At 45.3% G+C, this 20311-nt stretch overlaps 2 protein-coding genes across 2 annotated transcripts in view; one reads left to right on the forward strand and one right to left on the reverse strand.

Annotated features, from left to right (window-relative positions):
* RPL37 (ribosomal protein L37) overlaps positions 1-20311 on the reverse strand; it is a 326668-nt gene that overhangs the window by 199864 nt on the left and 106493 nt on the right. The window lies entirely within an intron of this gene.
* LOC133351908 (receptor-type tyrosine-protein phosphatase delta-like) overlaps positions 1-20311 on the forward strand; it is a 440533-nt gene that overhangs the window by 8990 nt on the left and 411232 nt on the right. Inside the window, exon 3 of the mRNA XM_061567497.1 lies at positions 7921-8032. Within this exon, the coding sequence (XP_061423481.1) occupies positions 7921-8032 (112 nt within the window). The remainder of the gene's footprint in view (positions 1-7920; positions 8033-20311) is intronic.

The raw sequence follows: 20311 nt of genomic DNA on the forward strand, positions 1-20311 counted from the left end.
GCAGCGGTTCTTCTGTCGCCGCTGTGATATGGAACTTTTTCTTATTAACATTTTTTTTTCTCAACTCAGAGATTAACACGAAGTAGGGGGGTGTGCGGGGTCGGTGGTGGGGGTAACTCTAGAGAGTGGAGCTGGTGTTAAAAGAATACAAATACTGGAATGGAATTTCTTTGGCGATGATAGGTTGTGTAAATATATGCGAAATGTGCTATCTAAAGTCTGCAGATTTTCAAGGGGATTACTAACAGGTGGCAGCCGCTCTTTGATGTCCCTTCTCAAGCTTTATTCATAACATATATATAATATTGAGCTGTTTGTATATTGAAAACATATATTTTATTTAATTCATCAAGATTGTTGTCTGAAATAAACGCACTCATGGCATTTTGGTAGCAACGGGCCTAAATAGGAAAGTTTTTAATCATGTGTACAGCCTGCTATGACAGATGTTTCAGAGACATGGTCGATGACAATTAATGAAGCAAAAGCTTTAACATTTCACGAAACATTAAAAGTGCACAGACAAGCACGGAGCGATGCATGCTTGAAATTAAATCTAGAGACAGAAATAGGAACACAAATTAAAGAGTTCACAACAGGTTAAGACGTAATTGAATCCGATAAGACGTGCAATTGGGCTTTTTTGGGACATGTTGCTTGAACAAATGACATCCGATCGCGAAGAATACTAACGGAGTGGCAGCGAAGGAACATAATTGCATTCAACAGCCCGTCCTCCGAGGAGATGGAACGATAAAATCAACTTGTGTGCAGGTGCAAAGTGAATGACCATGCACGAACGTTGGAGAGATGGTGTAAACTTAGGGGAGGCTTTCATCCAGCGGTGGACTGACCATGGCTGACGATGATTGTGATAATCGTTGGCTGTTATGGCTGTAAGGCCCCGTTAAATATCAGTAATTTTTCTCAAAATAAATCGGCAAATTTAACCATCTCTTAAATCTTGATTTAAAGCTTTCGTGACTGCAGGCATTCATACCATTTGGGTCTTTCGGTAAAGTCACGAAAGACCCAAAGAGTATGAACCATCTCTTGTTTAAAACATTTATTATTCTGCATTAATTCGGCCCTGGACACAGTAGCACAGGACTCATCAGTAGCTTAGCATCGCTCATTGGAAAGTGCAACATTTTCATGACGGATAGAGAAACCAGATTATTACATTTTAGTGATTGATTAACTTTGGCGGAATTTTGTCAAGTGTGAAAAATGCCAATGGGAGACCGTGCGGTTTGGACAGAGAATGCTCCGTGTGCGTTCTCGTGAAAGGGTTAAGGTCGCTCTCTGACGACGAGACATCAAACCAACCTCAGCCTGTCTCGGTTTCACGGAGCCGTTACACGGATCACAGTCGTCGGCACATTAGGCCATACAAATTGAGGTGTTGTCATTTTAATTTCTTTTAGTTATGACCAAAAAAAATCAACAAAGGCAGACGAAGCAATGATTAAATAACAAAAGTGTACAAAGCCGAAGGATATAATAATCATCGCATAAAAGACCGCAGCCTCATCTAACGCCCTTTACAAATGAGTAGCGCCGCTAAACATGACTAATGAATATAAAATGGGGCATTTGCTTTCTTTACATGGATATATTGTGTTTACGGGCGTAATTATAGGATAAATAGTATTGCCACACCTAAGGTTAAAAACACAGCAGCTCCTTACGCTTGTATTTTATGCGGCGGTAGACATGTTAATCATTTTTCTGATTACGCTGCTGCTAATTTAAACCATCAGCCTTCAACGCAGCGACACTGCATATCCAATAACTCGATTCAAACGGGCAGAGCCGAACACAATTACTCCGTTCATTGTGCAGTTAAGCACCTGGTTAGGCATGCATAGGTGCCTCTCAATTTGCCCGCGATTGTTCAACGCTGTCGGTTTAGCATTAGCCGAACCATTTACCGATAACGAGCAAGAAGCAGGAAGAAACCCCCCTTTTGATTCTTGTTTTGTTTTCCCCTAAACGTCGTCTGGCGATGTGGAACTCTCACAGAGAGGGAGGATTTAAACAAGAGATGGTGCACAGAGCACAAAGTAAAATAGCAAGCAAGCGCATACTATTGACTAATCAATTCCATTTACATGAATGAATAGCGCTTGCTATTAATTTGCATAGAATACTCCGCACCTATGTTCAGTGTGAGGTGAACATTTTGTAAAAAAAAATCAATACACTCATCGCAACTTAAAAGTCACAGTTGTCAAGGTAAAATATGTTTTTAAAATCTTCGCGCTGTGACGCTTTGCACACGAAATAAAAATGGCCCCTCAATTTTGCACGTGGCAAAAATTGAAGTAGTTGCGTCATTCTCTGATGGAAGAAAGAGAACTGGCAACACTTGAGCCCACGCATAAATCACCTGACGTAAAATAAAAATCGCGTGCTCTGCATGGCAAGAGCATTTGTTGGATACTGGAGCCATGTGCACCTGTGCATGCAAAGCATCGACTGGAAAGCCTCCCTCTAGCCATCTTACAAAGGCCCGTATCACCCTTGATGAGCTTCCATTAACGAAAACATAAAAGCATTGCTTGTTGACCTCCTTTGCCCTCTGACTTTAGAAAAAAAAAACATCCTGGTTTTCACCACATCCTTTAGTCCGTAAGCCCATTTACCTACTTCTGAAAACACAGCTGAAAAAATAGAAGAGGTAAAAAAAAGAGGTAAAAAAACAACCAACCCCCCATCACGATTGCCAAAAAAAGAGAGTTAAATTCAGCAACTGAAGGTGCTAAGCAGACAGCTGATTAGAAGCCCAGCACCGCAGTGTCACATCTCTTCACGGCACTGGCAAGTCACGCGGCGAACTGCACGACGCTCATTTTGCTTTTGTTTCCGAAATGAAATTGGTTTAAAAAAAAATTCCGTAGGTCAACATTTGCATTTTGTTGTGGAACCAACAAAAGGGAGGAGACCGCGAGCGGGCTTAGGTCCGGCCGCAGACGATTGCCAACAACAACAACAAAAGGGCCTAACGAGGGGGCCTATGAGAAGCAGCGCCGTCCTCCTGCACGCACGGCACTCGCATCATTGTTTCCGCGGGGCTGGCGGTGGTGGTGGTGGCGGTGGTGGGGGGAAACTCAGGCAGCACGCACCGGCTGGATTGATTTGCAGAGCCCTTTCTCAGTACATGGTCGATTCTAATGAAAGCCAATTTCCACACCCCCCCCCCCATCCTTGTATTACAGAGAATGGCACCTTCCAGAGATTCAATCATGTTAGCGGGTCGCTCCCGTGACTGAATGGGGTAATGCAAGGCTCTCTCTCTCTCTCTCTCGAGGGGAAGGGTGCATGGATACGACAAAAGGCGGGACCCCCAAGGGGAAACCTTATTCCGGTTTAATATGCACGGCGCAGGCGGTAAGTTAATGCATTACGAATGTTTCCCCCCGATGCACTTAGCTCTGTCCGCGGTAAATCTCGCGTTGGCAAAGGGTTGTGGGGGAGGGAGGCGTAGCTCGATCCGAAACCCCGTTGCAGTAAGTTCTGTAATTTACAATAATTTTGCTTGCTCATACTCTGGGCTGAGCCTCTTACCCCACCACCACCACCATCAGCCACCACCCCCACCCCTTCCCACCCGATCCACACAACACTGGAAGATTTATGTATTGTGCTGCTCAGGCACCCTGTGCAGGATTATTGGCTTGCTCTAGTAAATAACACCTCTGCTGCAGTGATAACTTTCCAAGGTTAGAAATCTAACCGTGGATATTTTTCTCGTTGAAGCAAGGTGCAGCAAGAACTGGGATATATATATATATATATCACATAGTGCCATGCAACCTCACATTTTAGTGGCCATTATTGCTGTTTTGTGCAATGCAGTGAGGTTTTTTTTTCTTGTTGTCACATTCGTCATTATAAGTATGTCCCTCCTGGTCCACCTCGTTTGTACACGTTAAACTATATCTTCCCGGTCGTTTGCACTACGACGAGGCCAGCTAATGAGCACAGAGCTGCCAATGACAGCCATGATTAGTGGAAGTGAATGTCTGACGCTCTGTGGCAATCGGATCGGCTGCAAGAAGTCAACCGCCGCCGGCCACAGCCGCTGGAACTCGGCAGCGAGCGGGGAACAGGGCGACCCACGCTGCCGTTGACACGCGCCCTGCACCCGAGCTCACTCGAGGCTTTGACGGTGGTTTACGATGGAACTCGAGGCTTGTACAGGGCCCGAGTTTGCGACGATGAGTGTTTGCGATGCATCAAAGGGCACCACGAAGAATTGTCCATGGGTGCAAGAGCCTCGTCTTTTCACCCGGCAGGATAAATGAGTGCAGCAGTGTAGATGGTTTGGTACGCCGACGTCTGCCAAGATGTCTGGATGAATAGGCCAAACACCCTCTCGAAACCCTCTCTCTTGAGTTCCGTGTAGTGAAGACCTTAAGGCCAGCAGCTGTGTGACCAAGCAGTTGGAGGGCTGTACCTTCATCTTTAACACATTATTTCCATTAGTTTTTCTGAGGTGAGTTTAGGATTGTTTGTATATCTTGAAATTCGATTGAAAGGTAGTCCAAGCTGAACGAATAGCTTTGTGGGATTCTACAGTGCCACAGTCAGCCTGATGAACAACATTCCTCCACGTGTGAGAAAACCTAGTACAACAATAGTGTACGATTTTTCACTTAAACACACGTTTAAAGAACAATGTATTATGACGATGAGTGCATATTTTTTTGAATTGTGTCTTTCGGTAAAGGGTACTTATGATTTGTGTTTATTTAGTACACCTGCCATGGTGCAGTAGTTTTAAAAAAACATGTTCTTGAAGAGAAAAAAAAACCAGATGAAATACATTTTAATAAGAGGGTGTCAAATATATTCATCTCGCACAATGTGCGTGCCGCGGTGCGGTGGCTCGCACGAGAACCAAGACAGAAGACGCAGCATTGGAGGATGCAGCAACCCTACAACAAAAAATTGGCGAACGTTAGAGAGATTAATACAAGATTGGAGCGTTCAAGACTTGTCTTATTACTGGTGGAGGATGCCGAGAGGTGATATTGAAACAGGACTGAATCAAGATCCTCTGCAGGGGACCCACAACTGAAAGGAACCCTCAGGGATGCCACAGGTGAGGGATGACCAATAGGAAAACCACATTTATTATTTATTACCATGGGCCTGTATTTTATGAATTTAAACTAGCAGGCGAGGTGACAACGCACTGATTAATCGATCAATATTGATTCTCTAGCTCACGATTCATGCATCGAATCACGTGCGTAGGAATCGATGCACTTCAATTCATATACTGTATGTTGTAAGTAATAGGTTCACGTGACCCCTTCATGCCACTGGAAGCCACTACATTTATCACAATACTAAAAAGAGAATGGATTCTTAGAGAGTTCCAGTTGGCTCAGAGGTCAGAGCATAGAGCTGCCACGACTGATATCCTGGGTTTGACTACAAGCAGCCACCTGTGACTGAAATAGGTTGTCAAGTCTAGCGATTTCACGGCCTCAGTCATCATCACTGAAACCGTAAAATTATATTTTCCCTGAATTTGGCCAAATTCTAGATGAAAGATTGAACGTTATCAGTTGGAATGCCGTGTGATGAACGTTTTTATCTGGAGCAGGGCAGGTGGGAAAGTCCTCGCATTGGCGTGGACAAGTCACTTAACTAGATATTCATAAGTAGTTCTATGACATTTACTTCTGCGGGCCGTTCCATAGCACTGCCCAGTGAAATTTCGGAATGGATTTCATCTCATTCCATCACATGATGTGGATAGAACAATCTGCGACAAACTGGGTGAAAGACGAACCAATAATTGATCCTTGATTCATGACCCTGAATCGCGATCAACCATTGCATCGCAAGGGCAGATAATTGAGTCGGCCCCTGATGAATCGACGTATCCACGATATTATATTGGCACGACGTACATCCCCCCCCCCTTCCCCCCCATGTTTGATTGACAATTGACTACACACAGATATGAACACATCAATGAGCCCTAACACACATTGTTCTCGTTAGGCACTAACCCTGTAGTATTAGTGTGTGTGTGGGGGGGATACTCAAGGTTCAGCCCCCCTTCTAAACATTTTTAGTGAGTCAATGACTATGTTCAATACAGTGACTGATCTGCTGCGGTCTCCCTATTTCAACATGTTCCAGCTTCGTGTGATGATGTATAAACGGCCGGCAGAAGTTGGAGGAGTCCGTGACAAAATGTATAGCGTACATGAATACAAGAATAAAGTGATCGGCATTCACAGCCTTTACTCATATAAAAAAAAAACACACGCGAGGTGAGAGTCAGAGCAGAATTCACGTTTAGAGAAAAGCAGATCGCATCGCGACTCGTTCTGTTCAGCGTTTAACATTTGTCAAATTTCGTTTCACACTGAGTTTTTATATATCGCTCCCCACCGCACTCGGACCAAGGTCACGCTTACAGGGTCACGGTAGACATCAACATTTCTAAAGCTGGCTCGACGCATACGTTCACACCACCTCGAGGTCGTCACCGTGGCAGGTGACAAACCGTTTGCAATTGTGCTACGTCGCATACGGAATAGTCAGATCCAGAGGGGACGCAAACGGTGCTCGTTTTCGAGGGAGGGAGGGAGAGAGAGAGAAACAACGTTTCAGGGCGGCTGGAAGGGCAAGATGTGCCGCCGTGGTAGAGAGGTTCTTCCGTTGGCTCGTTTCAACAACGACGATGGGACACGTTCTGGAACAGTCGGGCGTTTGCGGAATTCCACTCAGGCGGTCGTGGTGGGGAATAGCGCAAAGTTTGCATCTCGTGAATTTTTAAGAGAATCGAGGAGAGGGGGGGGCATTGGGTTCGTTGGTGAGAGTAAAACGCTTGAAATTATAAGGCAGCGGGAGGGAAGGGGGGCAGGCTGAGCCTTTGGGTCTAACTGGCCTTTCTCTTAAAAAAAAAAAACTGGTTACGCTTTTAAATGTCACACACCTGTACGGTCGCCCAGAGGAGGCCGTGGGTTATTTCGAACGTTCGCAATTGCCGTGGAAGTCTCTTGAAACGAGAGATTGCCAGAGAGACTGCTCCTTACGCACGGCACCGACTCTCGCAGGCTCAACGCAAGAGCAGGGCTTGAACTCTTTCTGACAACATTGGTGCTAACAGCGCGGCAAGGCCCACTGACAGCTGCCGCCATTCCACGACAATTAGAAACATAACCTGAGCCGTGCCGAGCTGTTCCTGGCATGGCCCACACCACAGCTTGGGTCCTGTGCCCTATTGTACGGCTCCACGGGCATGGACCTCCCTCCCCTCCCTCCCCTCCCTCCCCTCCTCTCCCTCCCTGGAGGGGAGGTGATTGTGAATTTTAAGATAAAGAAATGTAATATTACGTGTTGCTTTGGATTTACACTATCCAAAGTTCTAATATATTTTTTAGTCTCTTCTTCTTCTAATTCATAAAAAACAGATTTTTGATCGAAGCAATAGACGCCAGCAATGGCTCCCCTCTCTTCTGCGTTGATCCCGTGATATCAAAACCCCTCTCTTCTGCGTTGATCCTGTGATATCAAAACTGTTTGAGGGCAGCCCGACTGGCTGGGGGCAGGGAGCCCCCACTAATTAAAACGAGCTTCATAATTGGGCTGCATAGTTCCCTACCCCCAGCCAGTTGGGCTGCCCTCAAACAGTTTTGATATCACGGGATCAACGCAGAAGAGAGGGGTTTTGATATCACGGGATCAACGAAGAAGAGAGGGGAGCCATTCCCCTCTCTTCTGTGAAACGAGCTTCATAATTGGGCTGAATAGTTCCGTTACAGCTTGCTTGGCCGTCCAGGGAATCTGTATTCATTTTTTAAACGACCTTTATTTATAAGCAGGTTCATGATTGTCCGTACATTTCTGGTGCAAAAACCAACTGGATTCTTGTTTTCTTACACCAAGGCTGGCTGACGCGAGCTGCACGGATGAAAACAACAAGACAACTGGGACTCTAGTGGGTTCATACAGATCGCTACCATCCTCGTGCGAGCCGCCAACCCCTTCTTATGAGCAAGTGAGTGCCATCAACTCGGATTAGAATGAGATAAACGGGTGGTGTAGGCGCAGGCCTGCAATTGCTTGCTCACAGCACTGCTGTTGGATGAGCCTCCGCTCGAGTGAGTTTTTGAGAGCCCCTCTAGAGCAATGGTTCTTAAATTGTACTGCAGCCTTGCATCCCACTGGTTCTCAGGAAGGGCATCTCACACCCACATGGGGTGCGTGCGCCCCAGGTTAAGAAGAACCACTGCTCTAGAGGGTATGAATGTGCCCACTCTTGGTCTCAGTGCCCAAGAAAGCTGCCCATCGATTTGACTGCCGTGCTCGGAGATCGAAGCGTCATTTTTCTGATCAAATCATTAAACCGCGGCACATGTTGGATAATTATTAACGTTCTTAAATAGATAAAAAAAATTGTTTGCATTACGATCGAGGGGAAAAGTTGCCCGACAAATAGCATCGGATGAGACGTATTTTGTTGGATGCAATGTTACGTATGTTTGATTATTGTCAAATACAGGGAAATGCGATCAATTTTGCGGAGGTCTGGAAATGTTACCGTGCCTTCTTGAGCTGAACGGATTACTCCGCGAGAAAAACTGTCCCTACTACATACCACATAATACCTACCACGTAATACCTACTACGTAATACCTACCACGTAATACCTACCACGTAATATCTACTACGTAATAAATATCACGTGATACCTACTACGTAATACCTACCACGTAATATCTACTACGTAATAAATATCACGTGATACCTATCACGTGATATCTACTACGTGATACGTACCACGTCCGTGTTTGAAATCAGCGTACCCCCAGACCTCTTCCCTCTTTAACTTGGAGAGAAAACGCAAGAGGCATCCTCTCGAGAGAAACGGCGTCTGTAAACAAACAACACTCACCTTTATTGTGCCTCCGCGGATTTATAAGTAATAAGACACAGTCAGGAGAGAAAAAAAACACATCTACGAACCAATAATGTCATTAGAATACACAACAAACCGAAAGAAAGCCCGAACAAGTTTTATGGCATTATTTTTTTTTGATGTGCTTCTGCCAACATCAACAAAACTTGAAGCTTGAAAAGGAGGTGGTGATGGGTCGGTGAGAGATGGGCGGAGCAGTGAGCAGAGAAGCATCCTCTGCTTTGCCCTTTGTGTGACTCCTCTCACATACAAACACAAAGATCCCCCGTGTAGCCTTAACAGACTGTTGGGGCAAGTGCTGTTAATAAAGGCAGGCGCGGTATACGAAGGGGGTGAGTGGCCAGCACCACGCCCGAGCGCCTTTGTCTTCCCAGTGGCGATGTTAACACACCGCAGCAGGTACTTATTAAAGGCTGAGTGGACCTACACACACACGATGCTATTTGTAAACGTATGGGTGACTATATCTCCGGCTTCTCTATGTACTGTAGAGAAGGGTCACTGCCTAAAACGTCACATATAAACTAATTTTTAGTAAGGCCATTAACAGTGTAAATGACCAATGTGTTGAGTGTTTTGTTTTCAGTTGTTACGATTATAAATTGAAAGGCACAACGCGGTGACGGCCGGCTTTGCTGCGAATTGTGAATTTATGATAAAGGGGGATGCTACGGCGGGAGGCAGTTAGTGGTGTGGCTTTGAGGGCCCATAATCGTCGGCAATTACGAGTGCGGTCCGCCACTTTAGTGCCTCGCCGTGCCTCTCCGCGCCCCTTTGCCGCAGGTCGAAGTGGTCTGCCCTTTTGATGCCCCCTCACGGGGCACCGAACGATCGCCGTGAGCAAAAAACATTGGCTCCTTTGGGCATCCATCGTGATGTTGTGCCAATGAAACGATTCCCTGAAAGGAATACGCCATTGTGTGTATATATATCTACAGCGAAACAGGTGGACTTCTCCACACATCTGGCTGTCGTCTGATGAAGCTAGTTGTAATTACTGGCAAAAACCTCGTGCTCAGATCGTAAATGTTGCGGCTTGGCTCTCCAACACGCGGGTGTGCTGTACTAGTATACTACACTATACACTAAACTACTATACACAATACAACCACACTACTATACACTACACTACACACTAGTGTTCTTAGGTTTTTTCGGTAAAGTCACGTAGGTAAAAAAAATAATAAAAGTAAAATAAAAAAATAAAAAAATCACGACGTTTCGGAGGCAACACAAGCTTCCGTCTTCAGGTGGAACCGTCACAGCCACGACAGCTGTATCAAGTAAATGAGAGATTACAAGAGCTACCACTCCGTATGCTGTACTAGTGACGAATTGGCCACGTTCTGTTGACGTGACAACCCTTACTAGTTGGCTGTGTCGGGTGGTGGCTGGTTTTGCGACACATTTATATATTTACGCGATCTCACCCGAAACGTCGTGATTTTTATTTTATTTTTTATTTTACTTTTATTAATTTTACTTTTTTACTTACGTGACTTTACCGAAGAATATACTCACCCAACCCCCCCCCCCCCCGTATTATGGATATATAAATATCGTCTGCGCAGTTGCTCTCCAGGGATGCTGCGTGTGAGCAATGGTTGGCATGCTACACTTGAGTTCTAGAGGTTGCCTCTTCCATTTCATCCCAACCTGGTTCGATCTGGTTCGATCCCGACCCTGACGTCTGGTGTATATCTGGAGTTTGCGTGACCTCTCCCTCTCCTCGTGGTCACGTGGACTTTCCTCGGTCTTTTCCCTCCACACTTAGAAAGGTGCCTTCGGAGTATTTGGCTGCGATAGATTTTCACGTCTTCTTGGTTCTTTCGGTAAAGTCACGTAGAAGGGAAGTAATAAAATAATAATAATAAAACATAATAAAATAATTCTCACGACGTTTCGGCCACAACGCAAGCAGCCGTCCTCAGGTGAAGACCAGGTCTGTCGGGGAGACAGCGTCTGAATGAAACACCACCACGCTTGGAGCGTATATTTAAGCTGGGTTGGAAGGGGGGAAGGGCGCCTTGACAAAATAATTTGCATATCAAGAGGAATTTAGTATATTTATGGGAAATGCAGGTATGTGATTAGTACTACTTGTGAAATGCGTAGGAGGTGGGGGGGGGGTTTATTATGTTTTATTTTTATTATTTTATTACTTCTCTTCTACGTGACTTTACCGAAAGAACCAAGAAGATGAATCCCTGCAGTCACGAAAGCTTTAAATCGAGATTTTCACATGATAAGCCTCTTCGCTGGGCGATCATTTGTGGCCAGGTCGCTTCTGAAAAAAGAGTTATATAGATCAGCGTGGCCTTACCTGGTAAAATAAAAATAGTTTCAAGTTTGTGTTTAGCAGTTGAAACAATTGGCGACATTTTTTAAATCCCCGCTCCTCTGTCCACCCAGCTGCAGTATAAATGGGCACACCACACTTAGTGGATCGGCAGGTCGCCTGTGGTGCAATCACGCGTGGCTTCTCCCACCTCTTCCACGATATCTGGCCAGCAATGGAAGAGTAGGCCAAAAGCACTCTTTAGCGTTGCTCTCTCTCGAGCTCCTTTTAGCAAGATGCCCTTCCGCCAGCGGTGACCTGTGCAAGTAATTGCCGGTTGTGCACCCTTTACCGTTTGACCGCATTTACAATTTACTCTCAACACTGCCGTGACGATGACGACCTGGTGGTGATGAGTAAGCGTTTGCCCCCCCCCCCCCTCCCTCCGCTTGTCAGCCGCTCCACACCTTCGCAAGACTCCACGACGTCCGTTTCGCGTCGGGGAGTTGCGGCGCGCGTTACCTCCAGCGCCGTGCTTGTGCGCGCGCGCGTGCGAGCGGCTTGCCACGTGCGAGCGGCTTGCCACGTGCGAGCGGCTTGCCACGTGCGAGCGGCTTGCCACGTGCGAGCGGCTTGCCACGTGCGAGCGGCTTGCCACGTGCGAGCGGCTTGCCACGTGCGAGCGGCTTGCCACGTGCGTGACGACGGAGGTGCGCGTCCCCTGCTCGAGCGCGCCGGAAACGTGCTCACCTCTTCTCAAAATGTGCATCTTTTTAGACAAATGAGCTTTTTTTCTTTTCTTTCGAGAAGTCAATCCCCCACCACGTGTTTGCACGGCCCGACGCGCGCCTCTGGTCAAGCGTTATGCGAGGATCGTGTGCCGGATGGGTGGGAAAAAACCCCACTGTGAAGGTTTTTCTCGGAGAGCGCATCAAGTATTAATGAGGTTTAACCGTCGTTTTGGTGCTGCAGACACCATCGAGCTGAGGGAACCATACAAAGGAAAATGCTTTCAGCAGCAGTCACGATCAAGATCAGTAATAACAATCTCAAGGGTATCTACAAGCATGGCTTGTTATTAAACTATTAGCCAGTGCCTATCAACCCCTGTTTGTTATTTTGGAGACAATAATAGCCTGCCTGATAGACTGCAGGCATTTCGCAGCCTCGGCGGCATTTTGCATGTTAATATGGAAGGGCTTATTTATTTATTTCGAGCAATGTCAAGGAGAATTCCAGCATTTGCATCCGCCGAGGTGATTGGTGATAATTGTGCGCTCAACCGACTGTGGGGGAGCTTAATTGGAGTAGATGAAGAGTCATGGACTGCAGTGTTGATGACCCCAGGGGTAATACACACTGCCCTCCCCACCAGTTGATTCTGAAATGTCAGAGCCAATAACCGCGGCTTAAAGGACGCCGAGGCTCTGTTCGGAGCTGTGGTGCTTCATCAGCGCTGGAAGCAAGCGGCTTCTGGTTTCATCTTCTTGGTTCTTTCGGTAAAGTCACGTAGAAGGGAAATAATTAAAATAAAACATAATAAAATAATAAAATATAATAAAATAATATGCAGTCACGAAAGCTTTAAATCGAAATTTAGGCTTCTGGTTTGTTCAAGTTCAGGCAGAAAAATGTTTCCTCCTCCTCTCTCCTGCACCTTCAATTTTTCTCCCACGTGATGCCGTCCCCCGCACTCTATTCTTTCATATCCTGCTCAAACACGATTTAGAAATGCGTTTGAAACAAATGAACTTGTTTCAGTGATACAGGTTTTCACCCCATTTATTTGTACAGCATATTGAAAGCCATTGGTATTTTCACGTTCCATTAATTCAAATTGTATTGTAAATACGTACCCATTTACTTTAATCAATAGTCATTGCCTTTTTAAATATTAAGTAATAATATGCAGCCCTGGTGGACTAAGGCCTTCCCCATGTTGTGCAAGGCCATGGGAGTTGTTTTTGACCATGCTTCACTCTGGTCAGTAAAACTTGATGAAGGCAGTGACCCAGAACTGGGTCAAATATCAGTCCACTGTCAGCCACTGCCATAAATATAACTCGGGTCACTCGATTGATAGTGCAGTGTGCTAATAAATGCCCAACACTCCTGTTAAGCATTAATATTAATATATATATGTGTGTGTATACGTGCTATTTTTTGGGGTGAAGCGATTGTATAGCGGTTCGCGTGCTACGTTACGAGCCCGCCACCCCGGGTTCGATTTCCGCTCACGGCGAACACCAACGACGATGATCTAAACCGGTCCTGGGCCTCCCCTAGCTCGACTCAGCCTCAAATGAGTAGTTAGTGTGTAAACATCGCCACTGGGGAGACAAAGGCGGCCGAGCGTGGTGCTGGCCGCCTACCCCCTTGTGTGCGTGCTGGCCTTCATAAGTGCTCGCTAACAGCACTTGCCCAAACAGTATGTTACAGGCTATACGGGGGATCTTTGTCTTAGTTATTTATTTACCTGGGAAAGCGACGCAGAGTTCGAAGATTCGATATCAGGAGGGTCCTCCACCCGGGATGTTGAGGATCTTTAACGCCAGTGAGGTTCTGTGTTACGTTATTAGCTCTGGGAGGAAAGCAGATAATCAGGAGGAAACCCATGCAGAGCAGGGGGAGAGAACGTAGAAACAGCACACAGAAAGGAACCTCAGTCGAGAAGCGAACCTAATTTCTTGTTGCTGTGAGGCACGCTGATTACGACTCTGCCTGCCCACGTTTTATTCTTGTTTTTTTACCCAAAAAAGTTTCACTAAAATCTCAAGACTTTTTTCAGGAGAGTCTTGCGGTTGTGATGTTTTCGGCCCAACGCGTTGATGGGCAATTTGTAATTTTACTAAAGTAAGAAAGGATGCTGTGCATGTTTCACTGAGCCACACGCTGCACTGGAGCGAGTGTTGCTGGGGCTTGCTTGATAAGTGTGCGCACATGGCTGACAGGAGCTTCCATCATTTTGACGAATTGCAGAGTGCACGATTTGAGAGAGCGCACATTTTTAAATGCCATTGCAATTGACAATTTTCACGTACAATTTAATAATCAATTTGTTTAAGTGTTAAATGCAATTCGCCGTGCGTACATGTCAGGCCGTGTGTCCTTCGTGCACCGTAGACACGTTGTTTTATGCGTAATTAATTTCATTGTAACGACGTAAAGTAATGCTTACAAATGACCAGGGTGACCAGTGGTGAAGTGGTTAGCACACTGCACTGTTATCCTGCCTGGCCACCTTAGTTTGATTCCAGACCATGGCTAACATCAATGACGAGTGGTATCTAAACCCGTCCAGGCCCCACCCTGCACCAACCTGCACTGACCAGCATTGCGAAGTATGGTTCAACTCATCAGCTATGACATGTCCACTGCTGGATGAAGGCTTTCCACGGCGTTGGGATCCCGCACATTTCGACAATGGCATCAAAATGGCTCGCTACCACGTGTCCGCTGGCCTCCACTCTGATCTTCCTCTCATGAATGTTTTCCCCCCATCGACTGCCTTTCCATGACCAGTCTCGTCCATCAGTCCCCATCCCTTCTAGCACACGATGTGTCCTTTCCAAGCTCACTCAGTTCTCCGAACAGTCAATATCATGTCTCTCATTAGTACTTTTTTACGTGAGTCAAGTGTAGCTCCTTCAGTCGCTCAGCATCATACAAAACGTGCACTTATGCTTTTTGCGAGCTTTTATAATTAGTCTTACATTTTCGTTGTGAGTGTCCCTGTTTTCGGTCCGCATGTTATAGCAAGTGCAATGCACTGCGTTGAAAATGTCCTCTTAGGCAACGTTGGTATTTTTATTTTCACTCTCAAGTTCATATTTCCAAAGACACTCGATCTCGATCTCGATCTTGTTCAACTCTTTTTTCCCCTTTAATTTTGATGACGGATTCACCTCCAATGATGATTGGCCGAGGTACTCACACGCACATGTGCGTTACGGCTGTGCCCTTCCAACGAATATATACGTGGCTTTCATGGCTTATACGATCAAATTATTAACACTCGTCTCCATTCATCCACAATCTCATTGCGGCGCTGAATACCGGGACATGCCCGTTTCAACCAAAACGATTACAAAAATCCAAGGCAAAAACTGTACGTTTTCCCCTAAATAAGCTGTTGGCGATTTATTTTGCTGTGAAGTTTCTCGGGCGACCCTGGTGACCACCGGGGATGAGGATAAAAGCTTCGCCCGAGCCGGATGTTCGGCGTTCAGTTTGGAGAACGCTCAAAAACGACGGAGCTCTGACAATAATAGGGAGACCGTCCCTGTGAGCCGAGCCATTGGCACGAGGGCCCTGAACAGGCGACGGAACCACGTGGTTTCATGGGTTCCCATGACAATTTTTGCGAAATTGTTCATGAATGGAAAATTGACCAATTAACCATTACAGCAATTGAGGAGAGCGTGTGGGGGGGGGGGGGGGTGGAGGGGGGTGCATGCTGGTGGGAAGACTTTATGAGGAGCATCAACCCACAAATCGGGCTGCTTGGATAAGGAAACTCGAGAGAGTGTGCCTGCTGCCTCTGGCAGATTGTGGCTTGCCTTCCCATTTTATCGAGATTGTACGAGATACAAAAAATTGACTTACAAGCTGTAATCTGACGGAGAAAAAAAATAAAAAAATAAAACCATTTTCTTTTCAGTCGGTTGGGCCATTCTGCATGCATGGGCTTACAGCTCAGAGGAATATTTAGTGTGAAATTGCAGTTTTCAAGCTCCGAATAAATGGCCGCTGTGCTCACAAACTGCTCTAGATCGTATTCTTAGGTTTTTTCGGTAAAGTCACGTAGGTAAAAAATTAAAATTAATAAAAGTAAAATAAAAAATAAAATAAAAATCACGTCGTTTCGGAGGCAACACAAGCTGCCGTCTTCCACCTGAAGACGGAAGCTTGTGTTGCCTCCGAAACGTCTTCCACCTGAAGACGAAAGCTTGTGTTGCCTCCGAAGCGTCGTGATTTTTATTTTATTTTATATTTTACTTTTATTAATTTATTTATTTTACCTACGTGACTTTACCGAAAAAACCTAAAAATATGAATCCTTGCAGTCACGAAAGCTTCAAATCTAGAATGCTCTAGATCGGCCGGCACCTTGGCCACGTGGCATGCGCTGGCGTGCGGGCATGAAGGCGCACAATAGGCGCGAGGATCAACACGTAAACAACCGCCGCCGGGCACGGATGCATGGGGAGCACGCGGGCAGGTGCTGCGACGAGTAATTAAACTCACTGCCAGCTCTCTTCCTCCGACATTGCGCGAGCGATTGTTCACAGGTGTTCACACTGACATGAACGATCTCAAACGTGGATGTTGGTTGTGGGCGAGGGCACACGCACAGGTGGGCCCCGCACCTGTAGACGATCAAAGATACTGAAAATGTGAGGACGAGCGAGAGAGCATCGTGGTTTCTTTATTATATTTTGTGCAGTGTTGCGCTCAAGCGCGCACACACACACACACACGCGCGCGCCACTGAATGTGAAGCGAGGGATTGGTGACAGCCCAATGGGGCTTGTGTTCAGGCCTTTGTATTGTATATTAATTGAAGATACGTTTTAATGAGAATATTTGTCATCAGGTCACCGTTGACTGGACACACAACAAATATGATTACATTGAGATTGTCACTTTATTTTCACTTAATTTGGCCAATGCCGTCACTGAAAACTAAAAATATTAATTTGTCGACAATGAGATAATCACATCACGAGAAGATGTTGTGTGGGAAGCTGCAGCCCCTAGTGTGTGGTTTAAAAAGGTGACTGAAGGGATGATCAGAAGTAGTTCTGTGATATCTTCTTCTGGGGGCTGTTTTCTGACGTACAGATTCATGCACTGCTCTGGAAGAGTCCTGAAAGAAAACTTAGTCTCATGACATGACGCCAGATTCATAATTGGACTAATATTGATTGGATAACGGACACAAATCAATACAGTATTTTAGCAGTTAACGTAATTCGAGACAGACAGAGGGATGAGTATTTTTTTTTTTGCTGAGCAACCAATCATTTGCATGTGTATGGTTTACCGCTTACACGTGCAAACTAATCGGTGTTCGAAGCGATGGAAGAACATAGCGGTTGTTATACATTTATTGATGAATTTAGTGCTTTAATTATGCTGCATTATATATATACATTTGGGAGACAATTTCATCAATTTGTGCCTTTGAGCGTCCAAACCCTGGGTCGCAAATCGCCGTCTCAGGTCCTCTGCGCTCGTGCGCTCGGCTCTTTCCAAGGACTGAAGAGCCCGAGTTGCTATGACAACTGACAGAATCTAGTTGAAAACTCGGTTGCCGTGGCAGCGAGCTGATTGAACAAAAGGCTGGCACGGGGCATTAACCCCAGCGCAACGAAAAATGGGGGGGGGGGGGGGGGGGAGAAGGTGCATTCCCTTTGTGATGCCGAGTGCGATTGGCGCCCGTGCTCTTGGTAATTACGGCAAATGGTCTCTCTTCTGCGACGAAGGGCCACTTCCTGAAACGTCAGCCCACATTGGGGAGCGCTGTCGCACGCAAAATATTGCCATTGACAATCGTCCCGAGGTGCTTTCTAAGCGCCGCAAATTTACTGCTTAGATTAAATATTGAATTGTTTTTTTCTTTGCTGAGAACGGTAATTGCATGATTTCAAAATGCATGGGTTTTCATAGTTGATATGCGTCACATTGTGAAACAATACCGGGACTAAATTGCATTCCAACGAATTCGCTGTGGTGCATTGTGGTTAAAAAAGCATACATGAGCAAAACTCGCTTTTGTGTCTCCTCGTATAAATTAAATTATGTTTTAGTCCATCGACCCATTGGCTTGCCAGACCAACATGATTCGGTAGCTTCGACTCTCTCATCAGCAGTCCAGCCTGCTAAACAAATGCTGCAGAGTTACCAGATGTTGTTGGCAAGATGCCGATGCAAGGGAATTTAATCGTTTGTTTACTTAGCAGTCAGATAATTTCCCTGCACCGGCTCTCGCTGGCAAAAAAAATCAATCACAAACTACGAATAAACATTATTCAAATGTGCATGATTAAAATTTCAACACTGTTCAAGGGGATCATGTTAATTCAACTGTGAAAAAGAACTCCATAGCTCATCGGATTCCTCCAGTTCAAATAAATATTATGATTCTGAAGAATGGTTTTGAATGTGGGAGGCAAGTGAAGTGGAGCAGAGTGCCCAGAGACAACCTGGGAATATTTGGGAATTCGCTTCACAGATATTGATTGTCCTGCCATCTCCTGGCCACCTCGTGGCGACCTCGCAGCTAAGTGGGGTTTCACAGTTTCGCGCAGATCTCTCTGTGATTCACCAACTCTTGCCTCCACTGTGCTTTATTCCAGGTAAGAGTCACCACATATGGCAAATAAGACGGTCAATGAAGTAATGGCAGCTGTTCAACATATGCTAAAGCTGTGTGTCAGCGTCTTTCCGATTTTGGATATCGGTAGGGGAGCGGCAGTGCAGCAGTGAGCGCGCTACTGGGCTACAAAACTAAGTTTGATTCCCGCTCAAGGCCAACACCAGTAACGATCATCTTGAACCGATCCTGGGCCTCTCCTAGGTCGACTCAGTCTCAAATGAGTACTCGGTGCGGTGTGTAAACATTGCCGCGAGTGAGACAAAGGCGGTCGGGCGTGGTGCTGGCTACCTACCCCCTCGTGTGCCGCGTCGACCTTCATAGGTGCTCGCTAACAGCACTTGCCCCAACAGTCTGATGCAGCTAATCTGGCTGTGACGGTCCCACCTGATGACGGAGACTTGTGTTGCCTCCGAAACGTCGTGATCTTTATTTTATTTTTTATTAATTTTGATGTTTTACCTACGTGACTTTACCGAAAAAACCTAAGAATATGAATCATTGCAGTCACGAAAGCTTCAAATCTAGAATAGTCTGTTACAGCTTTTTGGTTCTTTCGGTAAAGTCACGTAGAAGGGAAATAATGAAGTAATAAAAATGAAACATAATAAAATACAATTCTCACGACGTTTCAGCCACAACGCCGAAAAATACAATTCGTGAAAATTGTATTTTATTATGTTTTATTTTTATTATTTTATTATTTTTCTTCTACGTGACTTTACCAGAAAGAACCAAGAAGATGAATCCCTGCAGTCACGAAAGCTTTAAATCGAAATTTAAGTCTGTTACAGGCTGCACGGGGGATATTTGTCTTCTCGGCGGGCTAAGTCCCCCCCCCCCCCTCTTTGCTAAAGGCTCAGCTTCACTGATAGATTTCCGTAGCCGCATCAACACACGTTGGCACAATACTCTCGTGATGGGTTGTTTTTATTTCGTCGATGCTCTCTACGTTGTCGCGCGCACCTTTATTAAATAATAAAACACGCGACGAGCTTGTCGCCCGTGCTTCAGGAATCTTAAAACCCGGTTGACGCTCGACGCTGCACAACCAGAGCTATTCTAGATTTGAAGCTTTCGTGACTGCAAGGATTCATATTCTTAGGTTTTTTCGGTAAAGTCACGTAGGTGAAAAAAATAAAATGAATATGAATTTCTAGATTTGAAGCTGTCGTGACTGCAATGATTCATATTCTTAGGTTTTTTCGGTAAAGTCACGTAGGTAAAAAAAAAAAATGAATATTAATTTCTAGATTTGAAGCTTTCGTGACTGCAATGATTCATATTCTTAGGTTTTTTCGGTAAAGTCACGTAGGTAAAAAAAATAAAATGAATATTAATTTCTAGATTTGAAGCTTTCGTGACTGCAATGATTCATATTCTTAGGTTTTTTCGGTAAAGTCACGTAGGTAAAACATTTAAATTAATATTCATTTCTAGATTTGAAGCTTTCGTGACTGCAAGGATTCATATTCTTAGGTTTTTTTCGGTAAAGTCACGTAGGTAAAATAAATAAATTAATATTAATGTCTAGATTTGAAGCTTTCGTGACTGCAAGGATTCATATTCGTAGGTTTTTTCGGTAAAGTCACGTAGGTAAAACATTTAAATTAATATTCATTTCTAGATTTGAAGCTTTCGTGACTGCAAGGATTCATATTCTTAGGTTTTTTTCGGTAAAGTCACGTAGGTAAAACATTTA

The sequence above is a fragment of the Lethenteron reissneri genome, chromosome 39 (genome assembly GCF_015708825.2).
Source record: "Lethenteron reissneri isolate LAM-NWPU_2019-01 chromosome 39, ASM1570882v1, whole genome shotgun sequence".
In the NCBI taxonomy this organism is placed as follows: domain Eukaryota; kingdom Metazoa; phylum Chordata; class Hyperoartia; order Petromyzontiformes; family Petromyzontidae; genus Lethenteron; species Lethenteron reissneri.